The 22,049-nt window shown below is 31.7% G+C and overlaps 2 protein-coding genes across 4 annotated transcripts in view; both read right to left on the reverse strand.

The window, feature by feature from the left end:
• LOC143054004 (uncharacterized) overlaps nucleotides 1–22,049 on the reverse strand; it is a 55,822-nt gene that overhangs the window by 22,293 nt on the left and 11,480 nt on the right. For 2 of the 3 annotated variants that reach the window (XM_076226842.1, XM_076226844.1), the window contains exons 7-11: nucleotides 20,553–20,757; nucleotides 19,799–19,985; nucleotides 19,397–19,527; nucleotides 18,183–18,329; nucleotides 16,665–16,727 (exon numbers count right to left, since the gene is read on the reverse strand). In XM_076226842.1, the coding sequence (XP_076082957.1) occupies nucleotides 16,665–16,727; nucleotides 18,183–18,329; nucleotides 19,397–19,527; nucleotides 19,799–19,985; nucleotides 20,553–20,757 (733 nt within the window). The remainder of the gene's footprint in view (nucleotides 1–16,664; nucleotides 16,728–18,182; nucleotides 18,330–19,396; nucleotides 19,528–19,798; nucleotides 19,986–20,552; nucleotides 20,758–22,049) is intronic. The other variant, XM_076226843.1, reaches the window with a different exon arrangement.
• LOC143054002 (uncharacterized) lies at nucleotides 2,312–11,987 on the reverse strand. Its single transcript, XM_076226840.1, has one exon. The coding sequence runs from the start codon at nucleotides 11,942–11,944 to the stop codon at nucleotides 3,710–3,712; it is 8,235 nt and encodes a 2,744-aa protein (XP_076082955.1). The 5' UTR covers nucleotides 11,945–11,987; the 3' UTR covers nucleotides 2,312–3,709.

Genomic DNA, 22,049 nt, shown 5'->3' on the forward strand with positions numbered 1-22,049 from the left:
GGCTTAAACCTTTTGAGGGACTGGATGGGGGTTAAATTCTAAGGTAATATTACTTTAAATTTTAATACCTAGCTATTATTTTTTTGTTTCATATTTATTTTTTGTATGTTTTTCTCAATTTCTTAATTGTTTCATGTGGTGCAGATCTTAGTATAACTGTTGGTCGATCATTCTCTACCCCATCCAGACCCTCATCTCCACATTCACAAAGATTAAAAGATATACAAAATAACCTATCTAATACAATGAGATAACTAACAAGACTATATATAACAAATTCTTCATAAAAAAATCATTAAAAAGGAACAATATCATATATCACAGAGATCTGAGGATTGCATTGGTATATTTACAGACTTAATATTGTAAAACCAATAAATGCATGATTTTTCATCAGTTACAATATATAAATACTAAATATTTGTTTATTTGGCCAAAATCTGCCTAATGACTAAAAATTGAAATTATAAGAATAAAGAACTTCAATTAGTTTTTTTTTCTCTGTTATTCAAATAGTTTACTAATCAAATTTCCAATTGTACTTTTTATTAACCTTCTAAATTTTCAAAATCAGACCCCAAAACTATGACATTTGCTTATACAGTGCATTGACATTTAAAGGGATATAACTCTAACCAGGATGAATGAAATTTTGTGCCAATTTTGAAGATTTCTAAGGAAGAATATGACAAACCCTAATGACAGATGCTGAGTGATACCAAATGGCTCTAAGGATTGAGTTAGATAATGATCTAATTTGACCAATAAAGCAAGAAAAGTAATATAGTTGTATCAAGTAAAATTTAAATTAAACTCACTTGAAACTGCAATTTTTAAAGGATCACATCAGATTACAAAACAATTTGTCGTAAATGCAGGGCTGATTTTGTAGTATTACACTAATTTGAAACAAAAATACACTTTAAAGTTGCAAATGTTAATTTCAAATTCAACAGTCACAAATACCTTTCTGGCAGTGTCACTGGATAGGTCATTAAAATTATCTTGGTGTCGGTTCAAAGATTTTGTGCCACAAGTTTAGGCAAATGGTTTTTTTTGAAAGACACCTAGGTACTACAATAGTGCCTGCCTATGTTATTACAGGCATATTAAACTAGTTTTTGTAAAAATTCTCTTATTGGCCTTCTTCAGTTTATTTATTTTTCTACTCAACTACATGGCAGACATTAATTGTTTTCTTTTTTTTAAACAAAACATCTCTTTAAATTCATTTTTGCAACTTCAATAACTTTTTTAACAGTATCACAATACATAGTCTATAACTAACAATTATATTATAATCAAAAACAGAGCTATTCTACTTATAAAAAGATATGATGATGTTAATGAGGACTGGTTTCCTCTAAATTTTAAACTTCTTCTGTCTGGTACCCTGATGTCTTCACAGTCTCTACAACTAAAACAGTGGTCATGGTGTAAATACTAATTCACACATACAATATTTTTCCTAACACAAACTTCTTGGGAATTCTTTCAAATTTTGCAATAAAGCTGATTTCATGAACTGCATGAACTCTAAATTTATATAGATATAAGAAGATGTGGTATCAGTGCCAATCGAGACAACTGAGACTCCATTCAAGTCACAATTTTTAAAATGTAACAGGTCTGATGGACTTAGCAAAGTTAAACCATGACATTCTTTTAGACAAAGCAAAGTTAAACCATGACATTCTTTTAGACAAAGCAAAGTTAAACCATGACTTTCTTTTAGACAAAGCAAAGTTAAACCATGACATTCTTTTAGACAAAGCAAAGTTAAACCATGACATTCTTTTAGACGAAGTAAAGTTAAACCATGACATTCTTTTAGACAAAGCAAAGTTAAACCATGACATTCTTTTAGACGAAGTAAAGTTAAACATGACATTCTTTTAGACAAAGTAAAGTTAAACCATGACAATCTTTTAGACAAAGTAAAGTTAAACCATTACACCTTTTAGACAAAGTAAAGTTAAACTATGACATTCTTTTAGACAAGGTAAAGTTAAACCATTACACCTTTTAGACAAAGTAAAGTTAAAGTATGACATTCTTTTAGACAAAGTAAAGTTAAACCATGACATTCTTTTAGACAAAATATACATAATTGGGCAGTATTTCAGATTTTTATAAATTTTGTATGCATTTATGACTTCTTGAACTGCATCTGAATACGGAAAGATTACCCTAGGATAAACTTAAAATTGATAATATAAATTTTTGAATATTCAGAATGGACATAAAAAGAGAAAAAATGAAGTTTCCTAATTTTAAAATAGTGACAACAGATTATTATCTTTTTTTTCTAAAAAAAAAAACGGTTTATGAACACTTAAAATTAAATGATAAGGAAAATGTTATTTCAAGACGACATCATGCTACGAAATTCTTTTTCGTGAGTTTTATACATCCCTCAACTTTAATGATTAAGGGGGTTAGCGGGTCTAAATCATTTATATAGGATTTCTCTATATTTTTCTATAAATAAACTTTATCTTATAGTTAATAGAAAAATAAAATAAAAAAATGGGGTCACCGTTCATTTGCGCTCACAATCTGCCTTCGAAAGAAGCATAAAAGTGTTTTTTTTTCTGTTGAACTAATAGGAGAAATAAAGGTAATATCGAAATAAAAAAAGAAATTTATTACAGAAATCGCTCAAATTTTACAATAATTTAGTTTAGGTACAGCATATATCGAAATTATATTAAAAAATATAGGTCACCGATGAGTTAAAAGAGATATTTCATTTTTAAAGCCAAAAAATGGCATTTTTCCACCAAAGGGAGATAATTTGGAACTTTTTCAATGATGTTTACATTTTAAAAGTCATCGGGGGCCAACACGAATTAATTGTTTTGAATGTTTTTATACCATATGATAAAGTAACAACTACAAAAGGTAATAAATAAAATTTGTAATGAAAAACAAATGTTTAATTTTTTTCTGAAATTTTTATACCCTCGAGCCTCCTTAAGACAGCAAACTCAAATCTGGTGACCCCTTAATATATCAAATCAAGAAAGCAAAATTGTTCACAGCTAAAGCATACAAATTTTGTAAAATCTGAAATACTACTAAACTATGTCTATTTTCCCTTCAGTTGAAAATTATTTCAAATTAAACAAAAATCTAATATAATAATATATACAGAGAAATATTCAAATAAATATAAACAAAAAAAAACTAATGATGTGACATGTTCAACTTGTGCTTTATAGACAACTACAGTTAAATATACAAAAAAATAAAACTATGAAAGTTTCAACAAAAATTGCAGAGAGTTAACAAACTTTAAGGAAATGCAAAATGATTTTACTCGATCAAGTGGGTGCACTTGAAATTCAAAATATAAAGTTCAAGATTTTATTTGTGATAAAATTCAAGATTACAACATTTAGGAAAATCAATATTACAACACTGACTAAAAGTTGATTTCTGATAACTAAGTCTAAAAAGCTAACTGTGGATTCATTTAATTTTGTGATTACCAATTTGTGTGGATGAAATAAAACTATTTAATTTTGTTGTTTTACCGAGGTCAGCATACAAGCTGATAGAAAAATTTCATACTTTGAAAATTTAATTACATGGTACACATTTACCAACGAAATCCATGTAAAATTGGTATCCAACGAATATCAATGAATCCACAGTATCATCTTGTGTTTAAGTCATGAAAATTATCCATTTGTTCTTTCAGTATTTATTTTGGAACACTTTGTGTGACAGAGTCAGTTGTCACTTCAGAAATGGTCGACATGACATCAACATCATAAGCAGCAGACTTAATATCTTTCAGAGTCTGTTTGTCAATCATTAACTCAGCATCACTTTCCAATAACGCCTCAATGTCTTTCTTTGTCAATATGTTCATCTCTTCTTTCTGTTCATCATTGTATTGGAAGTTTTCTTTTAAAGCTTCAGTTAATATCTTCTTCTCACCCCTGTTAAGATTATCATCAATTTCATTTAAGATGGCTGAAACTTCTTCATCTTCCAATGATTTTAACTCTTTGGTTGCAGTATCTTTAATCTCTAACCCAACAGAGGCACCATCTTTAATCTCCAACCCATTGGGTAAAGCATTCCTAATCTCTAAATTTTCATTTGTCTCTAAACTAATTTTATCCGTTTGGTCTGAATTTACCATATCAGAGCCTGAATTTTCATGTTTAACATCAGGTTCAGATGTTTCTGTCATAATTTTTTCTTCAGATTCTTCTTTTTGATTAGTCTGTTGTGGTTTATTATCAATTGTTTCGGTTTGTTCTTCTTTAGCAACACTTATTGGCAAATCTTGTAAATCCTTTTGTTTTGAAACATTTGAAGTGTTCTGTGTATTTTCAGAAGTTTTCGTCTTTACTTGTTTCTGATCTGAAATTTGTACAATACAGTCCTCATTTGGTGGATTATTTGGACAGGTCACAACAATATCAGGTACATGAGTTATTTCCCCTTTTGTATCTGGATTTACTTCCTGCCCATCATTAACTTCTGCAATATCTACAGTCCAGTTTCCAGAGTTCACCTGTTCAACTATATTGTTTTGTATGGCAGTGTCAGCTTTGTTTTCAAAAGGATTATTTTGTTGTGTTTTAGGAGTAGAGCATTGAACAGGCTGGACTGTTTCATTTTCTCTGCAGGTCAAATCAGTATGAGAGAGATCAACAGTTATATCTTTTGACTGCTCTTTCTCTTTAGTATTTGGTACATCCTTCTTTATTTCATCAATATGAATCACCCCAGCAGCTATTTTCTCAGAACTAATGACAATATTCTCAATAACACTGTGAACTGTCTGTTCATTCACAGCAGTTTCAGAAATATCATCTGCATTTAAGTGTACAACACTACCTATCACTTTTCCTGCCTCAGTTAATGCAGCTTCAACAGAGGAGCCAGTTTCACTACTGGATTCTTGCGCTTGAACTGGTTCTGCATTTTCTGATGCAACTGGTACTGCAATGATTCCCACTTTGCCTGCCTCTACAACAACAGAATCAATGATGTGTGAACTGTTGTCCTGTTCAGAAACTGGTTCTTTGATATCTTGAACATCTGGTACCGCTACTATTCCAATTTTTCCAGCATCAACTATAACTGAACTAATGTGACCAGATGATGGACTGGTTTCCTTTTCATGGTTTTGATCCACATTTGCTGATACTTCTGGTACTGCAGTAATTCCTATTTTCCCTACCTCAACAATAGTTGATTCTACAATGTTACCTGTTGATGTAGTAGTTCCCTGTTCAGAAACTGGTTTGATCTTAGCTGGAACATCTGGTACTTCAACAATTCCAATTTTGTCAGCATCAAGAATATTTGAGTCAATATTACCAGAATCTACTGGTTTTGATTCAGTCACAGGTCTCTCTGCAGTTTTCGGATCAATGATTTGTGAATTGCTTTCAGTTTTAAATGCTAGTTTGATTTCAGTGTTTTGTGCAAGTTCTGGCTTATTATCAGTGGTAGTTTTATCTACCAGTTTAGTTTCAGTGGTAGTTGTATATACCAGTTTAGTTTCAGTGGTTGGTTTATCTATTGGTTTAGTCTGAGTGCTTGGTGTGTCTTCTGGTTTAATTTCAGTTATTGGTGTATCAACTGGTTTTGTTTCAGTGGTTGGTGTTTCTACTGGTTTAGTTTTAGTGGTTGGTGTATCAACTGTTTTTTTTTCAGTGGTTGGTGTATCAACTGGTTTATTTTCAGTGGTTGGTGTATCAACTGGTATTTTTTCAGTGGTTGGTGTTTCTACTGGTTTAGTTTTAGTGGTTGGTGTATCAACTGGTTTTGTTTCAGTGGTTGGTATTTCTACTGGTTTAGTTTTAGTGGTTGGTGTATCAACTGGTTTTGTTTCAGTGGCTGGTGTAACTACTGGTATAGTTTCAGTAGTTGGTGTTTCTACTGATTTTGCTTCAGTAGTTAGTGTTTCTACTGGTTTTGTGTCAGAGGTTGGTGTATCTACTTGTTTAGGTTCAGTGGTTGAAGTTTCTACTGGTTTAATTTCAGCAATTAGTGACACTTCTGGTTTTGTTTCAGAGGTTGGTCTTTCTACTAGTTTTGTTTCAGTGAATGGTGTATCTACTGGTTTAGTTTCAGCGGTTGGTGTTTCAACTTGTTTGGTTTCAGTGATTGGTGTGTCTACTGGTTTTGTTTCAGTGGAAGGTTTCTCTACTGTTTTTGTTTCAGTGTTTGGTGTATCTATAGGTTTAGTTTCACTGGTTGGTGTATCTACTGGTTTAGTTTCAGCGATTAGTGCAACTTCTGGTTTTGTTTCAGTGGTTGGATTTTCTACTGGTTTTGTTTCAGTGGTTGGTGTATCAACTGGTTTAGTTTCAGTGGTTGGTTTTTCTACTAGTTTAGTTTCCATTGTTGGTTTATCTACTGTTTTAATATCAGTGGTTGGTGTTTCTACTGGTTTAGTTGCAGCAGCTGGTGTATCTTTAGGTTTAGTTTCAGGGGTTGGTGCATCAACTGGTATAGTTTCAATGCTTGGTGTATCTGCTGGTTTTATTTCAGAAGCTGGCGTTTCTATCTGTTTAGTTTCAATGGTTGGTGTTTCTACTGATTTTGTTTCAGTTGATGGTGTTTCTACTGGTTTGGTTTCAGTGACTTGTGAATCTACTGGTTTAGTTTCAGTGGTTGGTGTATCTACTGGTTTAGTTTCAGTGATTGGTGTATCAACTGGTTTAGTTTCTGTGGTTTGTGATTCAACTGGTTTAGTTTCAGTGGTTGGTGTATCAACTGGTTTAGTTTCAGTGGTTTGTTTATATACTGATTTTGTTTCAGTGATTGATGTTTCTACTGGTTTTGTTGCAGCGGTTGGTGTATCGATTTGTTTAGTTTCAATAATTGGTGTATCAAGTGGTTTTGTGTCAGTGATTGTTGTATCTACTGTTTTAGTTTCACTGGTTAGTGTATCTGCTGATTTAGTATCAGTGGTTGGTGTTTCCACAATTTTCATTTCAGAACTACACGTTTCTTCAGCTTTTCCTTTAACAATATCTTCATGATTTTTCTCCACTAGTTTGATTTGATTCTCCTCTTTGATTACACTGTTAATGTCAGAAACACTCTTGTTATCCACTGGCGAAGTAGCACCACTAACCGACTCATTAGAACTAGAGTCCAGGTGTATAATGGCTGCCAGACTTCCCACCATGCCAGTTTCTAATACAGCCACTTCTACAGCCCTCATTTCATCGCTATCATCACTATATATATGTTCATTAACAGCTTCAGTTATCATTTTGTCATCAGGTAAAATCTTTTTGTCTATCTGTTTTGAAGTATCTTGACTGGTTTCTGTTTTTAAAATTTTTGTACTTTCATTTTTAGGTTCAGTTCCTTCTGTATGTTTTTCTTCAGTTTCTGTTTTCAATATTTTTTTACTTTCTTTTTCTGGTTTTATTTCTTCTGAAAAGTTATTGCCATCAACAGTTATAACTGTTTCATCAGAAATTTTATTACTAGCTGGAGAAATTGGTTCCTTTCCCGCAATACAAACATCAGACGTTTCATGTGTGCTATTTTCAGATACTTTGACATTTTCACATGCTTTAAATGTGTCCTGCTTTATATGTATTTCAGCTACCGCAACAATTATTTCTTTCTTCTCATTCTGTTCTGAAGATATAGATGATGGACTTTCTTTGGTTTCATTGTTATAACTTGACTCATTTGGTTGTGTATCTTTCTGTATAGCTGCACGACTGATGTTTTTAAGTGATTCTGGGGCAGACATAGCCGATTCCTGTCTCTCTGGATCTGTTCTTGGTGTTTCAGACACAACAGCCTCTTTTTCAGCTGCATTACTTCCCACTTCCTGTTCTCCTTTAGGACTTTCTTTTTCCTCTTTATTATTTATTTTACTTAAATCTTCTTTGATGTTATGTACAATACAATTAACATACTCCATTACAACAGAAGAAGAAACTGAAGATTCATCCACATCATCATGTTTGTCTTTATGTGATTGGTCAATATCTTGTTCCTTTCCAATTTCTTCTTGTGAAATCATTTCTGATTGGATAACTTTTTCTTCCACATGTTCATGTTCATCTTTATCTGATTGGCCAACCTTCGGTGTCTTTCCATCTTCAACTTGTGACATCAGTTTTGATTGGTTAACAAGTTTGTTCCCATCATCCTGTTTCTCTTCAATTGAAAGATCAACCTCCTGTGACTTTCCATCTTTAACTTGTGACTTTATTTCTGATTGAACAACTGATGTCCTCTGTATATCATTTTGAGTGAGTAAATGTGATTGGCTTTCCTTTTGCAAGTCTGGTGACTGGTTCAATTCTACCTTCTGATCTGTAGTTAACTCTCCCTTTACACCCTCAAGTACATTCCCCACATATTCCAAGACAACACTAGAGGAGACAGATGTCAAGGACACAGTATCAGCAGTAGAATCCTTATTCTCTTGTAAATCAACAGTGGGATCAATATTAGGAGGACTATCAGATTCTAATTTTGGACTTATTTTGGACTCAGGAACTGATTGCTGCTCAACTTTGCATCTCAAATCGTCTTCTGTAGCAGAAACCGGTGTTTGTTGTGCTATTGTAATTGTATTATAATCAGAAGTAAGATCTGAATTGAGGCTGGTTTCAGAACTTAATACAGCTTTAGAAAGTTCATTTTGTTCTTCTTTTACATTTGTCTTTAGTTCTGATTCAGGTACTTTTATTTCAGTAGCAGGTATTTTTTCTCCTGATTTATCTTTTACACCATCTGCTTCCTGTAACAAGACACTTGAATTGATGTCAACAGCTAAAGGAATTACCTTATCCTCCTTGTTTGCCTGTTTACTTACAGCTATATTTGTGACTGTTTGTTCTGTGGCTGTTGTTAACACATGGTTGACATAGCTCTCTATGACACTTGAGGATACAGAGCAATTGTCAGTTTCACTTGTAGTGGACATTTTATCTGTTTCATCTTCCTTGGCTTCATCTACAACCATCATTGCATCATTGTCTTTAGATGAATCAACTTTTACTTGGTCAAAAGATACAGATGTTGTGGTTTCTTTGGTTTTCATTACTTCATCTTTTTTGCTTTCATTGATCTCTTCAGATTTCATTTCATTAGGAGAAGGCCTCTGTATCTCAATTTCCTCTAAATTCTCTATTTTCCTTTCATTGATCCCTTTAGATTTCATTTTATCATGAGTAGACGATTTTATCTCAATTTCCTCTAATCTCTCTGTTTTCTTTTCACTGATTTTGTCAGATTTCATTTCATCATTTACAGATGTTTTGACCTGAATATGCTCTTTTTTCCTTTCAGTGATCTCATCAGATTTTATGTCATCGTTTACATATGAGTTTACCTGAATTTCCTCTAATTTCTTAGCTTCAGACATAATGTTTTGTACATGGTCATTCATAACAGTGTGTGCTTCCTCTATCTTCTTAGCCTCTGCTATAATTGTTTGAACATATTCCCCCACAATGGCTGAAGATATTGACAAATTATCATCTTCAAATGGAACAGAAGATTTTGAGTTGGCTGGTTTACTATTTACTGTTTCCATTACTACAGTGTCTTCTTGATTCTCTACAGAATATTTTTGATATATAAATTGTTTCGTATTAGTCTCTTTCCCCTTTTCTTTATGGTCAACATCCACCAAACTTTCTTTATCATCTTGTATCCCTTTTTGGCTTCCAGTCTCCTTAAGTACTGTTTCTCCTGGTTCAGTTGTGTTTTCCTTTTCAATATATGATTCTCTTTCTAACAATGTTTTGTAACTACTGGCTACAGGAATATTGCTTTCATCTATTGAACTTTGTCTTTCCTCTAACATAGTAACATACTTGATTGGTCTTTGTACATTCCACAATTCCTGACCAACAGCATCATTTCCATCTAACATGTCTGACACTTCATTTTCCACAAGCTTAACATCTGATTCAACTAGTTCTGCATGTTCAGGAATTTCTGTTTTTTGTACAGGTTGATCTGTTTCAGCTTGTTCTGTATCTTCAGGATCAATAAAGGTAACATTACTCTGTTGTTCATCTGCTGGAGTTATCTCCCCATTAGGAGTTTCTGGTTTTTGTACAGATTGAATTTTCTCCAAATAAACATTCTGCTTCTCATCAATTAATTTTTCGTCAAAGAAATCAGCTGATGCTACCATTACCTGCGGCACCTCAGATCTTCCTTGTGTTGCTTTGAACACTTCAGCCTCTAGTTTCACTGTGATAGAACTATCAGCTGTTATGTGTATGGTTTGATCAATTGTAGCAATTTTCTCATTTTTCTGGCTTACAGAATTATCTTTTTGACTTCCATTATTATCATCTACTAAATTTATTTCATCAATACTATCTGCTTTAAATCTGATATTGTATGACTTTTCAGCAACAAGCTTCACTTCGTGGTCCATGGATGTATTTGTTTCTTCTTTTTGGTCTTTAGTAACACTTTGTTCTTCATCCGTCTTCTTATCACTAGATAAAATTTTGTTTGTTTGGTTTTCAGATTCATTCTTATCATCATCCATCTTAATCTCTTCAATTTCATCAGTCAATTCAGTACACAATTTGGACTTTGTACCTATAATCTCTAAATTGGGACCGGTATCCAACTGAGTTTGCTTGGTCGCCTCCTTTGTAGTCAACATTTTGCTCGAACTGTTAGTGTCATCATTTACATTGTCCTTTTTCAGATGAACTGTCTGTGCAAAGCTCTCTGATAATTTATCAGTGGTGCTACATTTTTCTGTAATGGATGGCTCGTCATCATCGATGTCTATAACACTTATGTCATCGTCCACTTCATATGACTCATCAAACGTACTCTGAATTAACTGTCGTAGAATATCCTCGTCTGAAGGGTCCTTCTTCTTCTCTTTCTCTTCCATCTTTTTCATTCGGACTTTGTCATACCCATCATCATCATCATACTCTCGCTGTAAATAACTTGGTTTAACAAATCTTACATTGCTATTCTGCTGTGGGACGACAGATTCTTTGTTTATACTTACAGTAGGTGTTGTAACTATGTCAGCATCAAAATGATCACTAATTAATTCTTTTTTTGGTTTAATTTTCTGTTTTATAACGGTCTCAACTTCGACCTCTGACATGGATGTCTCCTTCGTAGCTTGTGCTGGTTTGACAACAATGACCTTTTCTCTTCGACACGTTCTACATGTACCCTTTGAAGATCCATTTAAACTAGAAACACTTGATAAAGAGGAGTCTGAGTGCTCTGACCTATGCGATTTTTTAGTTCTTGATTTAGGTTTAGAAATTGGCTTTAGTCTCCCTTGGCAAATTATTTTATCAGAATTCTCAGCCTTGCTGTCAGTTTCAGTTTCAGATTTTGAACCATCTTTCTCTATAATCTGACCTTTCACCTCTGTCTCACTTACTGGTTTTTCATCCTGAAAAGCATCTGTAATACTTTCCTTTACACTTGCATTACTTGTAGCCTCGCCTTGAGTATCGTCAAAATGTTTATCGCTCACTTGACTTAAAGTATCTACAGAACTATCATTTACTGGTTTATCACTTGCTTTATTTGTACTATCTACAGAAGTATGGTCAGCCAGTTTCTCACTGGGTTTACTGGTGGTATCAACAAAGCTATGGTCAGCCGGTTTATCAGAACTATCTGTTTCACTTTCATCAATCATAATCAACATTTGTTTTCTTGATCGTTTTTCTGACTTTTCACGTCTCCTTCTCCGAACTTTTACGAGAAGTGTTGCCAGCGGCCCAATGATGTCCATTTCACTAAATGTAATAGACATTGGTCCTCCCTTCCTAAACTCCATGCTAGAGTCTTCCTCTCCATCACTTTCCTGCCTTATTTCATAGTTATCTCCCTTTTCTTCCACCACTACCGTGTTTTCTTCTTTCACTTCTGTATTTTCATGCAAATCATCTTCGTGCACTTTACTAACATGCATGTGCATTTGTGATACAACATCGACTGGTGCCTTGTTTTTATGATCTTTGTACTCACCAGTTTTAGGAGTTGAAGATTCAGAAGAAGACAACGATTGAGGGCTTTCCCCCTTAAAGACTTCAGTTGACTTAGTACTAGATTCACTTACATAAGATGTAACAGAATCAAAATCATCACTGTAAACCTCATTATCCTGCTTCTGTAGTCGTTTTAATTTGTCCTCTCTTGTTACCCTATTCTTTTCAACTTCCCTTGATGGCTTTTTTACACGACCTTGAGAATCTTGTTTTCTCCTTGGAGAGTCAAGGTCAGTCTCTATCTCTGACACTTCATCACATGTATCATTATCCTCTATAAATTCTTGCACCTTGGTTTGGATGTCTCTCTCTTTCTTTAAGTCCCTATCTTTTGCATTGTCCGATTCTTTCTGACCTAACGTGTCTTCCGATTCGTCTGAAGCTGCAATACATTGAACATCCTCATCAAAATGGACGTGTCTCTTACCGTCAGCTTCATCATCATCCTCATTCTCCTCTCTGCTAATTATAGCTTCCTCTTTTTCCTCATCCCAACCAACAACTGGTGTACTTGATCTCATTTGGTGAACTCTTCTAGGTGGTGCGACCTCTGCATCTTCAATATCTGACCAATCATCTTCATCATCTTCTTCACATCTATGACCTCTAATGTCAAGGTCATTTTCTGTAAGATATATCAAATGTTACATTTTTTTTATGTAAGTTTCAATGTTAAGTATAAATTGTTGCTAGACATTATCAAATTCATTCATTATTGAAACATTCTGCTAAATCATAGATTGACACTATGAACAGACTAGAATTATTAATGAAGACAGTTTGTTGGAATATTTCTTAAGTTTTTTGTGTCTTTGGGTTGCTGTTCTATGAAGTTTATTCCACATCTCTGCCAAGGTTGTTGGAATAGTTGTCTCTTTGTATTCCCAAAATCTATATACAGTGAACTCATTATAATTCATTGGGTACCAATTTTTGTTGTTTTCTTGGGTTAAATTGTTAACCATGACTTCAAATGCTCAACAAATTACAAATTTTCTATAGGCTTTGTATATAGAGATTGCTAAACCACAATATCAAATATCCATGAACATGCAAGTTCTCCTCAATCCACAAAAATTGATACCAACGAAAACAAATGAATCCACAGTAATAATCCAGTTTTCTTGATTACATAAATTAAATAATAATGTTTTTATGGCTTTTTTTAGTTAATAAATATTATTTAATCCTTATACTTAGTTCTCTGGTAGAAACTTGTCTCATAGGCAATCATACCTCATTAGTATTTTCAAAAGGATGAGACTCGTCATTCGTAATTGATCACAATCAACATGTTTCAGCTTTTGATTAAGCCATTATTTATATTCAGAACTTTCAGTTTTGAATTTTTCTCAGAGCGCATAGTAGTTCAGTATTTTTGTTATGTTACTTTTTCATCTATTAATATGTTAAAAAATATACAAACCTGCGAAACAAAAGTCTTGAAATTCAAAATCTGTGGTGATGAGGTGGTGGTCATGTGACATATCATGTGATATATAGGTGAGAGGCACATGTCATTCATATAAGTACAGGTAAAATGGTGGCCCTGTTAAATTCTAGTAAGGTGACAGAACATAAAATACACAACACACATGTAAACACGAAACTGTAGTACACACATAAAGACACAAAAATCTGCAATAATCATTGATATTGTTAATATTATTCTAATGAATCAAAATTACCTGAATATCTAAACATAAAAACGATTAATAATTAAAATACTGTTGGCTATGTGTCATTCATTCCAACTTCTTAATTTTGTTTTGCATCTTACACAGTTGAACATGTCACTAATTTTATTTTATATTATATCATGATCTCAATTTTATCTTGAACAAGATTGTTTGGCTGCAATGACAAAGATGTCAACATTTATTGGCCTTGACTGGCAAAAAAATGCATTGCCATTAGAGAAACTTTTGAAATGCAAATTATACAAAACAGATAATGACATCAAAATAATGAACGAAAATAAGCTTCATGAAAAATAAATTTCTGTAAATCTTTTTTACATTAACAAAAACCAAAATTAGGGATCTATCTATCTGTTAAGAGTCCACCCAAAACCTGAAAATTTGCATCCAACAAGGTTGTTCAAGGTCATTATTTGTAAATATCACATCAACCATGCAGTGATTTCATTTGCCACTGTGGTCAGGGAAACAGGTACAATATCAATATTACAGACGGAATAAATTTAAATAACAAAATATGAAGCAGCATGCAAACTAAATTTGTTTTACTATCTGACTAATTTTGGCTTTAAATATCTCCCTGAACCAGCGACTTGAAAAACTACATGCTTGCGTGCTTTCACATTACAGCAGGTTTTCAGTTGAGTGATTTGCAAAGTTCAGCTTTTCACAACACATATTTATATCCCCCCTTTTTATAGAAATACTTTGGGGAAGAAACACAGGAGGGTAATATAAATTCTATGATTAAAATTTAAGTGTTCAAATAAGGATTACTTTTAAATGTCATTCATTTTATTTAGGGAAATAGTAGGGTTCCTGGAAAGGAATATTCTAAACTTGATTTCTTTTTCCTTTTCTATGCTATGGTAGATTAGTTCAACAACTATAGCAATTATAGATGGTAATTAATTTGAAAATTAAACGGATACTAAGTGGACAATAAGGGATACTGTTTTAGAGTGTAAACTCACTACAGAAACAGATTATTTATTAGGTTTGCTGAAAAAGGGGAAAAAGGGACACAACTCTTGTTAAATAGGATTTATATTTTATGAAAAGCTAAAATAGCAAAATCTTCTATAACTCAACTGAATAAGCTGTGACTATATATAATATTTATAAAATCTATAAGGTAACAAGACTTGTTTTCCCTGACCACAGGTCAAACATTTAATGTGACACAGGAAGTGAACTTAAGGGGGGACAACTCAATAATCACCATTTGTATCATCTTTGTCCAGAATATTTATCCTGGTATCTGGTAAATTGAGAATAATTATTAAACATTGTAGGAAAAATAAATAAATAAATAAGACAATAAACTACTTTATTCTATAAGCACTTATGATTCAATTTCAACCTTTTCAACAAATCTAAACACTAATAATATATGGTATTGAAAAATTGTAAATGTTTTTCAAATTCTTTTTAAAACACTTTAATAGTCTGAACGCTTACATTTACTAACAAACAATTGTACAATTTTAAGAAAATGGGGACTTGTATCACAAAATATTAATAATATTATCAAATCAAGAATTTGTCTAAAGCCTACTCACAATGTCACATTTAAAAAAAAAATCTTTAACTTTTAAGTTAAAATCTTATTTCATAATGATCATCAGTACTAATTAAAAGGTTTCTGTGACCACTGACTACCTTTAACCAAAACCTGATATATGAGAAGAATGGCTGGAAAATATATTGTTCCATAACTAATTTAGTGTAGGCACAACAGAATGTTATTATTATGCCCCAAAAGTAGAAAGAATTTCTATTCTTATTATCATCGAAACATAAGATTGAAAATGAATATAAGTGGTGAAAAATGACATGAAAAAGGCATTTACAATAATAAACTACTTATGTATATATAAAAACAATAAAAATATAAAATAATAATAACCCTTCTATAGTCAATCATCTGGAAGTTAAAAAATATACAAAGTCATCATTTTTCATTTTTTAATCTATTAAAATTATTATCATGTAAGGGCTATTCCTGGAAAAAAAACATGTATCGGAGGGTTTGACACCATGTGATATTTTTTTTATGTGGGTAAAAGGGGTAAAAGCAAATACATTTCTGTTACAAATGAAATAAATAAAAAATCATAGGTGGTGCAGTATATCAAAAGTGTATTCAAACCCGAACCCCAATACATTTTTCCCCTGGAATATCCCTAAACCAGTCTCTTACAAACATCAAGTTTTATATTATAAATATCAAGATTATTTCATATAAAAACAAAAGATCAAGATAACATTTCAGAAAATGTTTAGAAGTTGATGTTTTTTTTAAATTCTGTAGTGCTAGCTTTGATTCTATGCTATATATATATCAGACAATCTTTTATAATTAAAAGTGGATATATAACTACAGTCACACAGTATATTTTAAAAAAGATCAACTCAAATAAGATCTTAAAAACATGAAAAATTCCATACTTATTTCATTTCATAACATTTGTTTGTCATGATACTATAATACGTTGGAAATGTGGAAAGGTTACATTTTCTCAATTAAGATTAAAAAGTGACAACAACCTATTACGTAAATTTCAATTTTATGCATGATAAGTCATACTTTTAATGAGAAAAATCTCATGTTCCCATCTGTTTTTATTTGTTAGTTAATTCTCATGTTAACTCACATATTCTTCTGTCAGACAAAGTAACTAGACAATTGCATGAATGAACCTATTTGTAGACCTTTCTGAGACAAATCTCATGTACTTATCTATTTTCCTCCTGATAACATTTTAAATGAGACAAGTCTTATGTACTCACTGATTTTCCTCCTGCTGGTAGACTAGATTTTAAGAGACAAATCTCACATACTCATCAATTCTCCTCCTACTTGACATTTCTAATGAGACAAATCTCATGTACTTACCTTTTTTCCTTCTAATTGACTTTTCTAATGAGATATATCTCATGTACTCACCTGTGCCGCTATCTTTCTTACTGCCAGAATCTTCGTCTTCAAAATCATCATCATAATTATCCTCTGTAAAATAGAAAATATTCAAGTTACTAAGTGGTCATATGACATTTCAATAATTCTACATTGCTTGGGCTAAAAATATTCTAACATTGAGGCATATATTAATTCAAATATTCCTCAATGCATAAAATAAAAATGTATTGAATTTATTAATTTCTGTTAGTAATGATATAGCAAAACAAATTTTCTCTTATTGTCCAGTTTTTTTAAACCACATCTTTCATACTGCCTGATTCTTAAATTTAATTTTAATCAAATGTTTGAATAATTTTACAATGAAACCTGTATTAATAAAAGCAATTGCAAAGTATGGTAATTTAAAATGAGGAATTAGTAAATATCTGAGAAAATTACAATATAAAAATAAGGAGATGTGGTTTGATTGAAAATGAGAAAACTATCCACCCAATTTCAAATGAAATGGATGGTAGCAATTAAATAGGCAACCGTATGGCCTTCAATTGATTAAAATGTTACTTCTTGCAGCATATTAATTATTATATATTATATTGTGATAAAACCATGCAATGTTTATAAATATGTAATGGTGTATATGATATATAAAGTCAAATTGAAAAATATTCAATAATAAATGCATTCATACTAATAATTCAGCCAATAAATGAGTTATGCATAATATTCAAGCATTGTTCTGTTTCATTATAATATCCTAAAACATATACTACTTTCATTTGTACAATAAAACATTCAAATCCATTTAATTTAGACTCAAATAAATGGTAATATGAGGAAGGGTCGTCTCCCCTGACTAACTGTGAGACAATTTAAGTTATGAATAAATTAATATGTTTTCCTTAATAAAAACAATTATTATTTTATCTATCTTGGAATTGAAAGGGTTTATATTGGCTGAACCTTTATTCAATCACTTTGTCTAATTGATTTAAACAATAAAATCTTGAAAAAAACTGGAACTATTTCATCAATTTTACTGATCTTGGAGATTTAAGAGAAATACTTATTATGGGCATTTTTTATTAATAAATTTGTCTCTGATATTACTTTTAGCAGAGTAAAAGCATGCCTATAAAGTCAACAAGAATAAATAAGACAAACAGAAATGAACTCCATGCAAATATAAATTAAATCATTAGGCTACAACAAATTTATAGGTATGACCAATAAATACCCAACTAATAAATAATATTGAGAAAATTTTAACTTTCTATGACTTCAATTATAGGATAAACAATTTGATTTTAAAACTTGAGATAAATTCAAAGTAAAATCATAAAACTAATTATAGTTTTACCACTTTGTTAAGGACAAAAAGTTCAATTTAAAGAAAGAAATTGTTTTTTTCTAAAATTGATATATTTATAATTGAACAATGAATTATGGTCCAAAACAGACATTTAACAATAATTGGTTGTAGCTTGCAGATAAAACAACAGAGAAACACAACTAGCATTCCTATAAAGATGAAGAATTTTGTACCATTCTGTTTTTTATTATCATTAATTTTGTTATCACTGCGATCTGAATCTGTGTCAGTTTTAATATAAGCTTTATGAGATCTTGTTTTGTCATCGTCATCATCACCAGCGCCCTCTACTGGTACCACTACATTGTCTTCTGCTTCCTCTGAAATGGTCCATGTTAGTAAGAAAAATCTAGGTTAGTTGAAAGCTTTCTTAAAAATCAGGATCAATCTGAATCTTTCATTTTTTAACTAAGTCAAAGCTGCATATAAAGGTTACCCTCGGTCCCAGAGAAAAGTCACATCATAAGAGATACGACCTTTGAAGTTACAAGTGCATAGATATTGTAACAGTGGGACCAGACGTAAGTGACCTGACCATACAGTATTTAGTATAAGAGGTGACCTTCATAGAAGGTTTGACTGTAAATCACTTATATAGATATTAATGTTATATGCTAATGAAATATAACAAACCCTTAGTATTTGCACACATAAAAACACAACTACCAATTCATTCAAATTTATGAAGTTAGTAATATACTGTAAATTCAGAAATCATTGAGTGAATATATGTGGGAAAAAATGTCCTTCAAACAGTTTATTTTTGCTACTGTCAGCGTCAGCGTCAAATTGGTTAAAATTTTATTGCGATGAAGAGTATGTCCTCATTCATCAATGTGATTTTTGAAGAAAAGATAAAACTGTTAGATTATTTATTGTGATTATATGAAAATCTGCAGACAGATTTAAGAATCAAATTTAGAATGAGAATCCCTATTATTGCCATACTCACACGGTCTCATTATTTACTTTCAAGAACTCGTAATAATTTCTGAATTAACTGTACTATATGTTATCCTAATGTGCAAAAGATTTCAGTTCTTCAAACATCTAATAAAGTTTAGTGCTTTTTTGAAAGTATGAAACATGTGCATTTGGAAAATTAAGTTCTCTACTATCCATTTGATGTGCTAGAATGTCTATAATGTGTCTAAAAACATAGCCATAATTTAAAAAATCATGTGGCAATGTTAGAGTAAAGTCTATACTGTGTTTTAGAACATAGCCATTTTGAAGATCATGTGACTGTGTTTATGTATGTCTATCTTGTGCCCTAGAAAAATAGCCATTTTTAAGATCATGTGACTTTGTTAGAGTTATGTCTATGTGCCTCAGAAAAAAGCCATTTTTAAGATCATGTGACAATTTAGAGAAATGTGACAATTACCTTCTTCCTTGTTTTTCTGCTCTTTTCTTACAACAATTATTTCCTCTTTTATTTGCTCTACTTTCTGTTGTCTTTTCTTTGAAGTAGGACGTTTCAATGTACGTGGACTAGCTTGAGCATTCAACTTGCATCTGCAGATAAAAATGACATACCAATACTAATAACATATAAATTGTTTTTCTTTTTTTTCTTGACCAAAATCTCAATTTGTCATATATTTTTATATCCAATTTGACAACAGTTCTTGTCCTGACCTCTTTCTACAGGTATCAAGTTTTATTGCTATTTTGTGTATATATCTTTGATCTTTTTTGTGATTATTTTTCTAATCATTCATCTCGCTTGAGATAAAAAAAATATCGCTAGAAACTCACACAGAGGTGTTGTATGAGATATTCTTACTTGTAGCAAGGTGTAGCACCAGTGATATTTTTCAGACAGAACTGTCCCATTTTCCCGCCAAGTCTAACTCCTTTAGCATGGCCATATTCACAGCAGGTACTGACACGAGCACTGATCCTACCATCAACAAATATAGACAGGCTGAAAGGATATCCTCTATGTCTTCTAGATATGAATGTAAACTCATCTGAAAATAAAAACATGGAAAAATTTACTGCAGGGATGTTTTAAATGAGCTTGACAATTAAAAGGTCTAACTAGTTTGGTGGAAAATAAACATCAGATTCAATACATACATTAAACAATTAATTATAAGCAATAAGTCTGTTTTAAGGTACAAACAAAACAACACTTTGACAATCAGTAATTGAATTTTTTAATCATGAAGTGTTATTCGGTCTATTCAGTGGCTGTTATTTGTTGTTGTCTGCTTCACTACTTATATGATTTTCCTTTATTGTTTTAAGATTAAAGCTCAGTGGTTTGTCATGGCAGGGGTATTTAATAGTCTCCTACATTATGCAGTTTTTGCTCATTGTCAAAGGCTTTGCTGTGATTTATAGTTATGACATTACATCTTCTTAATATTATACAAAAGGGAGACAGATTAATAAAAGTTTTTCCAAACTTGTTTCTGAATCCCATATTAAAGCGTTATGAAACATTGTAATATATATCTTGTAATTTTTCATTAATAAATACTGTTTAAACTAATGTTATACCAGAGGAAGACATGTTTTCAATATAACAGTACCTCCAGGTTTAATCCTTTCCTTGAAAACAGGAAGTGTATTTCCCCCACAATGCTGTTGTTCAATTTCAATGTCTTGTGTAGGGTCTCTCTGGTCTCTTGGCAGTATTAGATTTGGTCCATAATATTTCATCGTCACTTCACAAAGGGTCTGGACCTCTCCTTGATGCATCATAGCAGGCTCTTGTCTATGAAGCATTAAAGTTCCCTAAAATATGTCATTTTCAAAATTAAACATTTCTAGTTCCAATCTAATTCTTGAGTTATTCTTTCATAAGTTAGTTTCAAAATAATTTAAATTGCATTGGACAATCAAGATAATTTTATAAATTATGCAGTACTTTTAATTTTTGAAGAGTTTTTTTTTGTGAAAAACTAATCACAATTTTTCTTCATTTGGCAACTATAAATTACCAGTCAATATTCATTAAATAGGATTTTTTTCTCCCCACATTGTGAATATCACCCAATTGAGTGTTTTCAATAAAATGTTTTTACTATGTTACCATATCACAAATTTCCTAGGTAATGAACACACCAAATCATTGACAGATAACTTGCAATTTTATCATTCCTATTTGTTGTTCAAGGGCATATAAATTTAATGGTTGATATCTTTAATAATCAATAAAATATACCATACTCATGCATGTATGTTTAATGCCTTCTTGAGGCACAAGCATTTCTGATTATTACCTTTACACATTCATATATCTATATAAGCAGTGCACATTTGGTTTTGGTGCAAGGACTCATTTCTTGTAATAACTATAATCAGTGCAATATAAAGTAAGCAACGTGTCGAGTCTTCAATTTTATCGAAGTTTAACTAAATGTAAAATATTCTCAATTTGGATAAGGTCAGTCATAATCTGACGTGCAGTCATCTTAAGCATGTTTAGTCCAGCTATCTTCAAAAGGGGGTTCCCAACTTAAGAGAAAGGGGGTTATAACTACATATATTAATCAATCCCATTCATATGCATTGATCGTACAAAAAACGGGGAGAAAGGGGTAGTGTTCCAAACGCCGACTTTGAAATTAAAGTAGGATATTTGGAGATGGAAATTGGTGAAAAGAATAAATTATTTTAATCCTTTGAAATCATTTTCAATTGTTGATTAACACAGATTATATCTTTTGTTTGTAAGCATTAAATATATTAAGATTATAAGAGAGGTAAAAAGAAATCAAATTAGAGTTTATATTGTAATTATAACTTTAATAATGACTTTTTTATATTCTATGTAGAAGGATTGTTTCCAGAACCCAGCAAAATTTATAAACCCAATTTTATATCTAATTCCATGCTGACTACATTTGCATGATCTAATTAGGCAATATATTCAATTCATGCTAGGTTAATCTATTCATAGACCAATAAAATACCAATTTATTTATAGACCCATGCCAGATTACTACTATATATAGTAATCATGCTTTGACCTACATGTACAGATGGACTTTTGTGAACTTTCTTGTCAGCTACGTGCCACTGAT

This window comes from Mytilus galloprovincialis, chromosome 12 (assembly GCF_965363235.1).
Source record: "Mytilus galloprovincialis chromosome 12, xbMytGall1.hap1.1, whole genome shotgun sequence".
NCBI lineage: Eukaryota > Metazoa > Mollusca > Bivalvia > Mytilida > Mytilidae > Mytilus > Mytilus galloprovincialis.

Excerpts from the sequence above, each read along its gene's own strand:
- LOC143054002 (XM_076226840.1), bottom strand. The coding sequence starts at position 11,944 with ATGCACATGCATGTTAGTAAAGTGCACGAAGATGATTTGCATGAAAAT.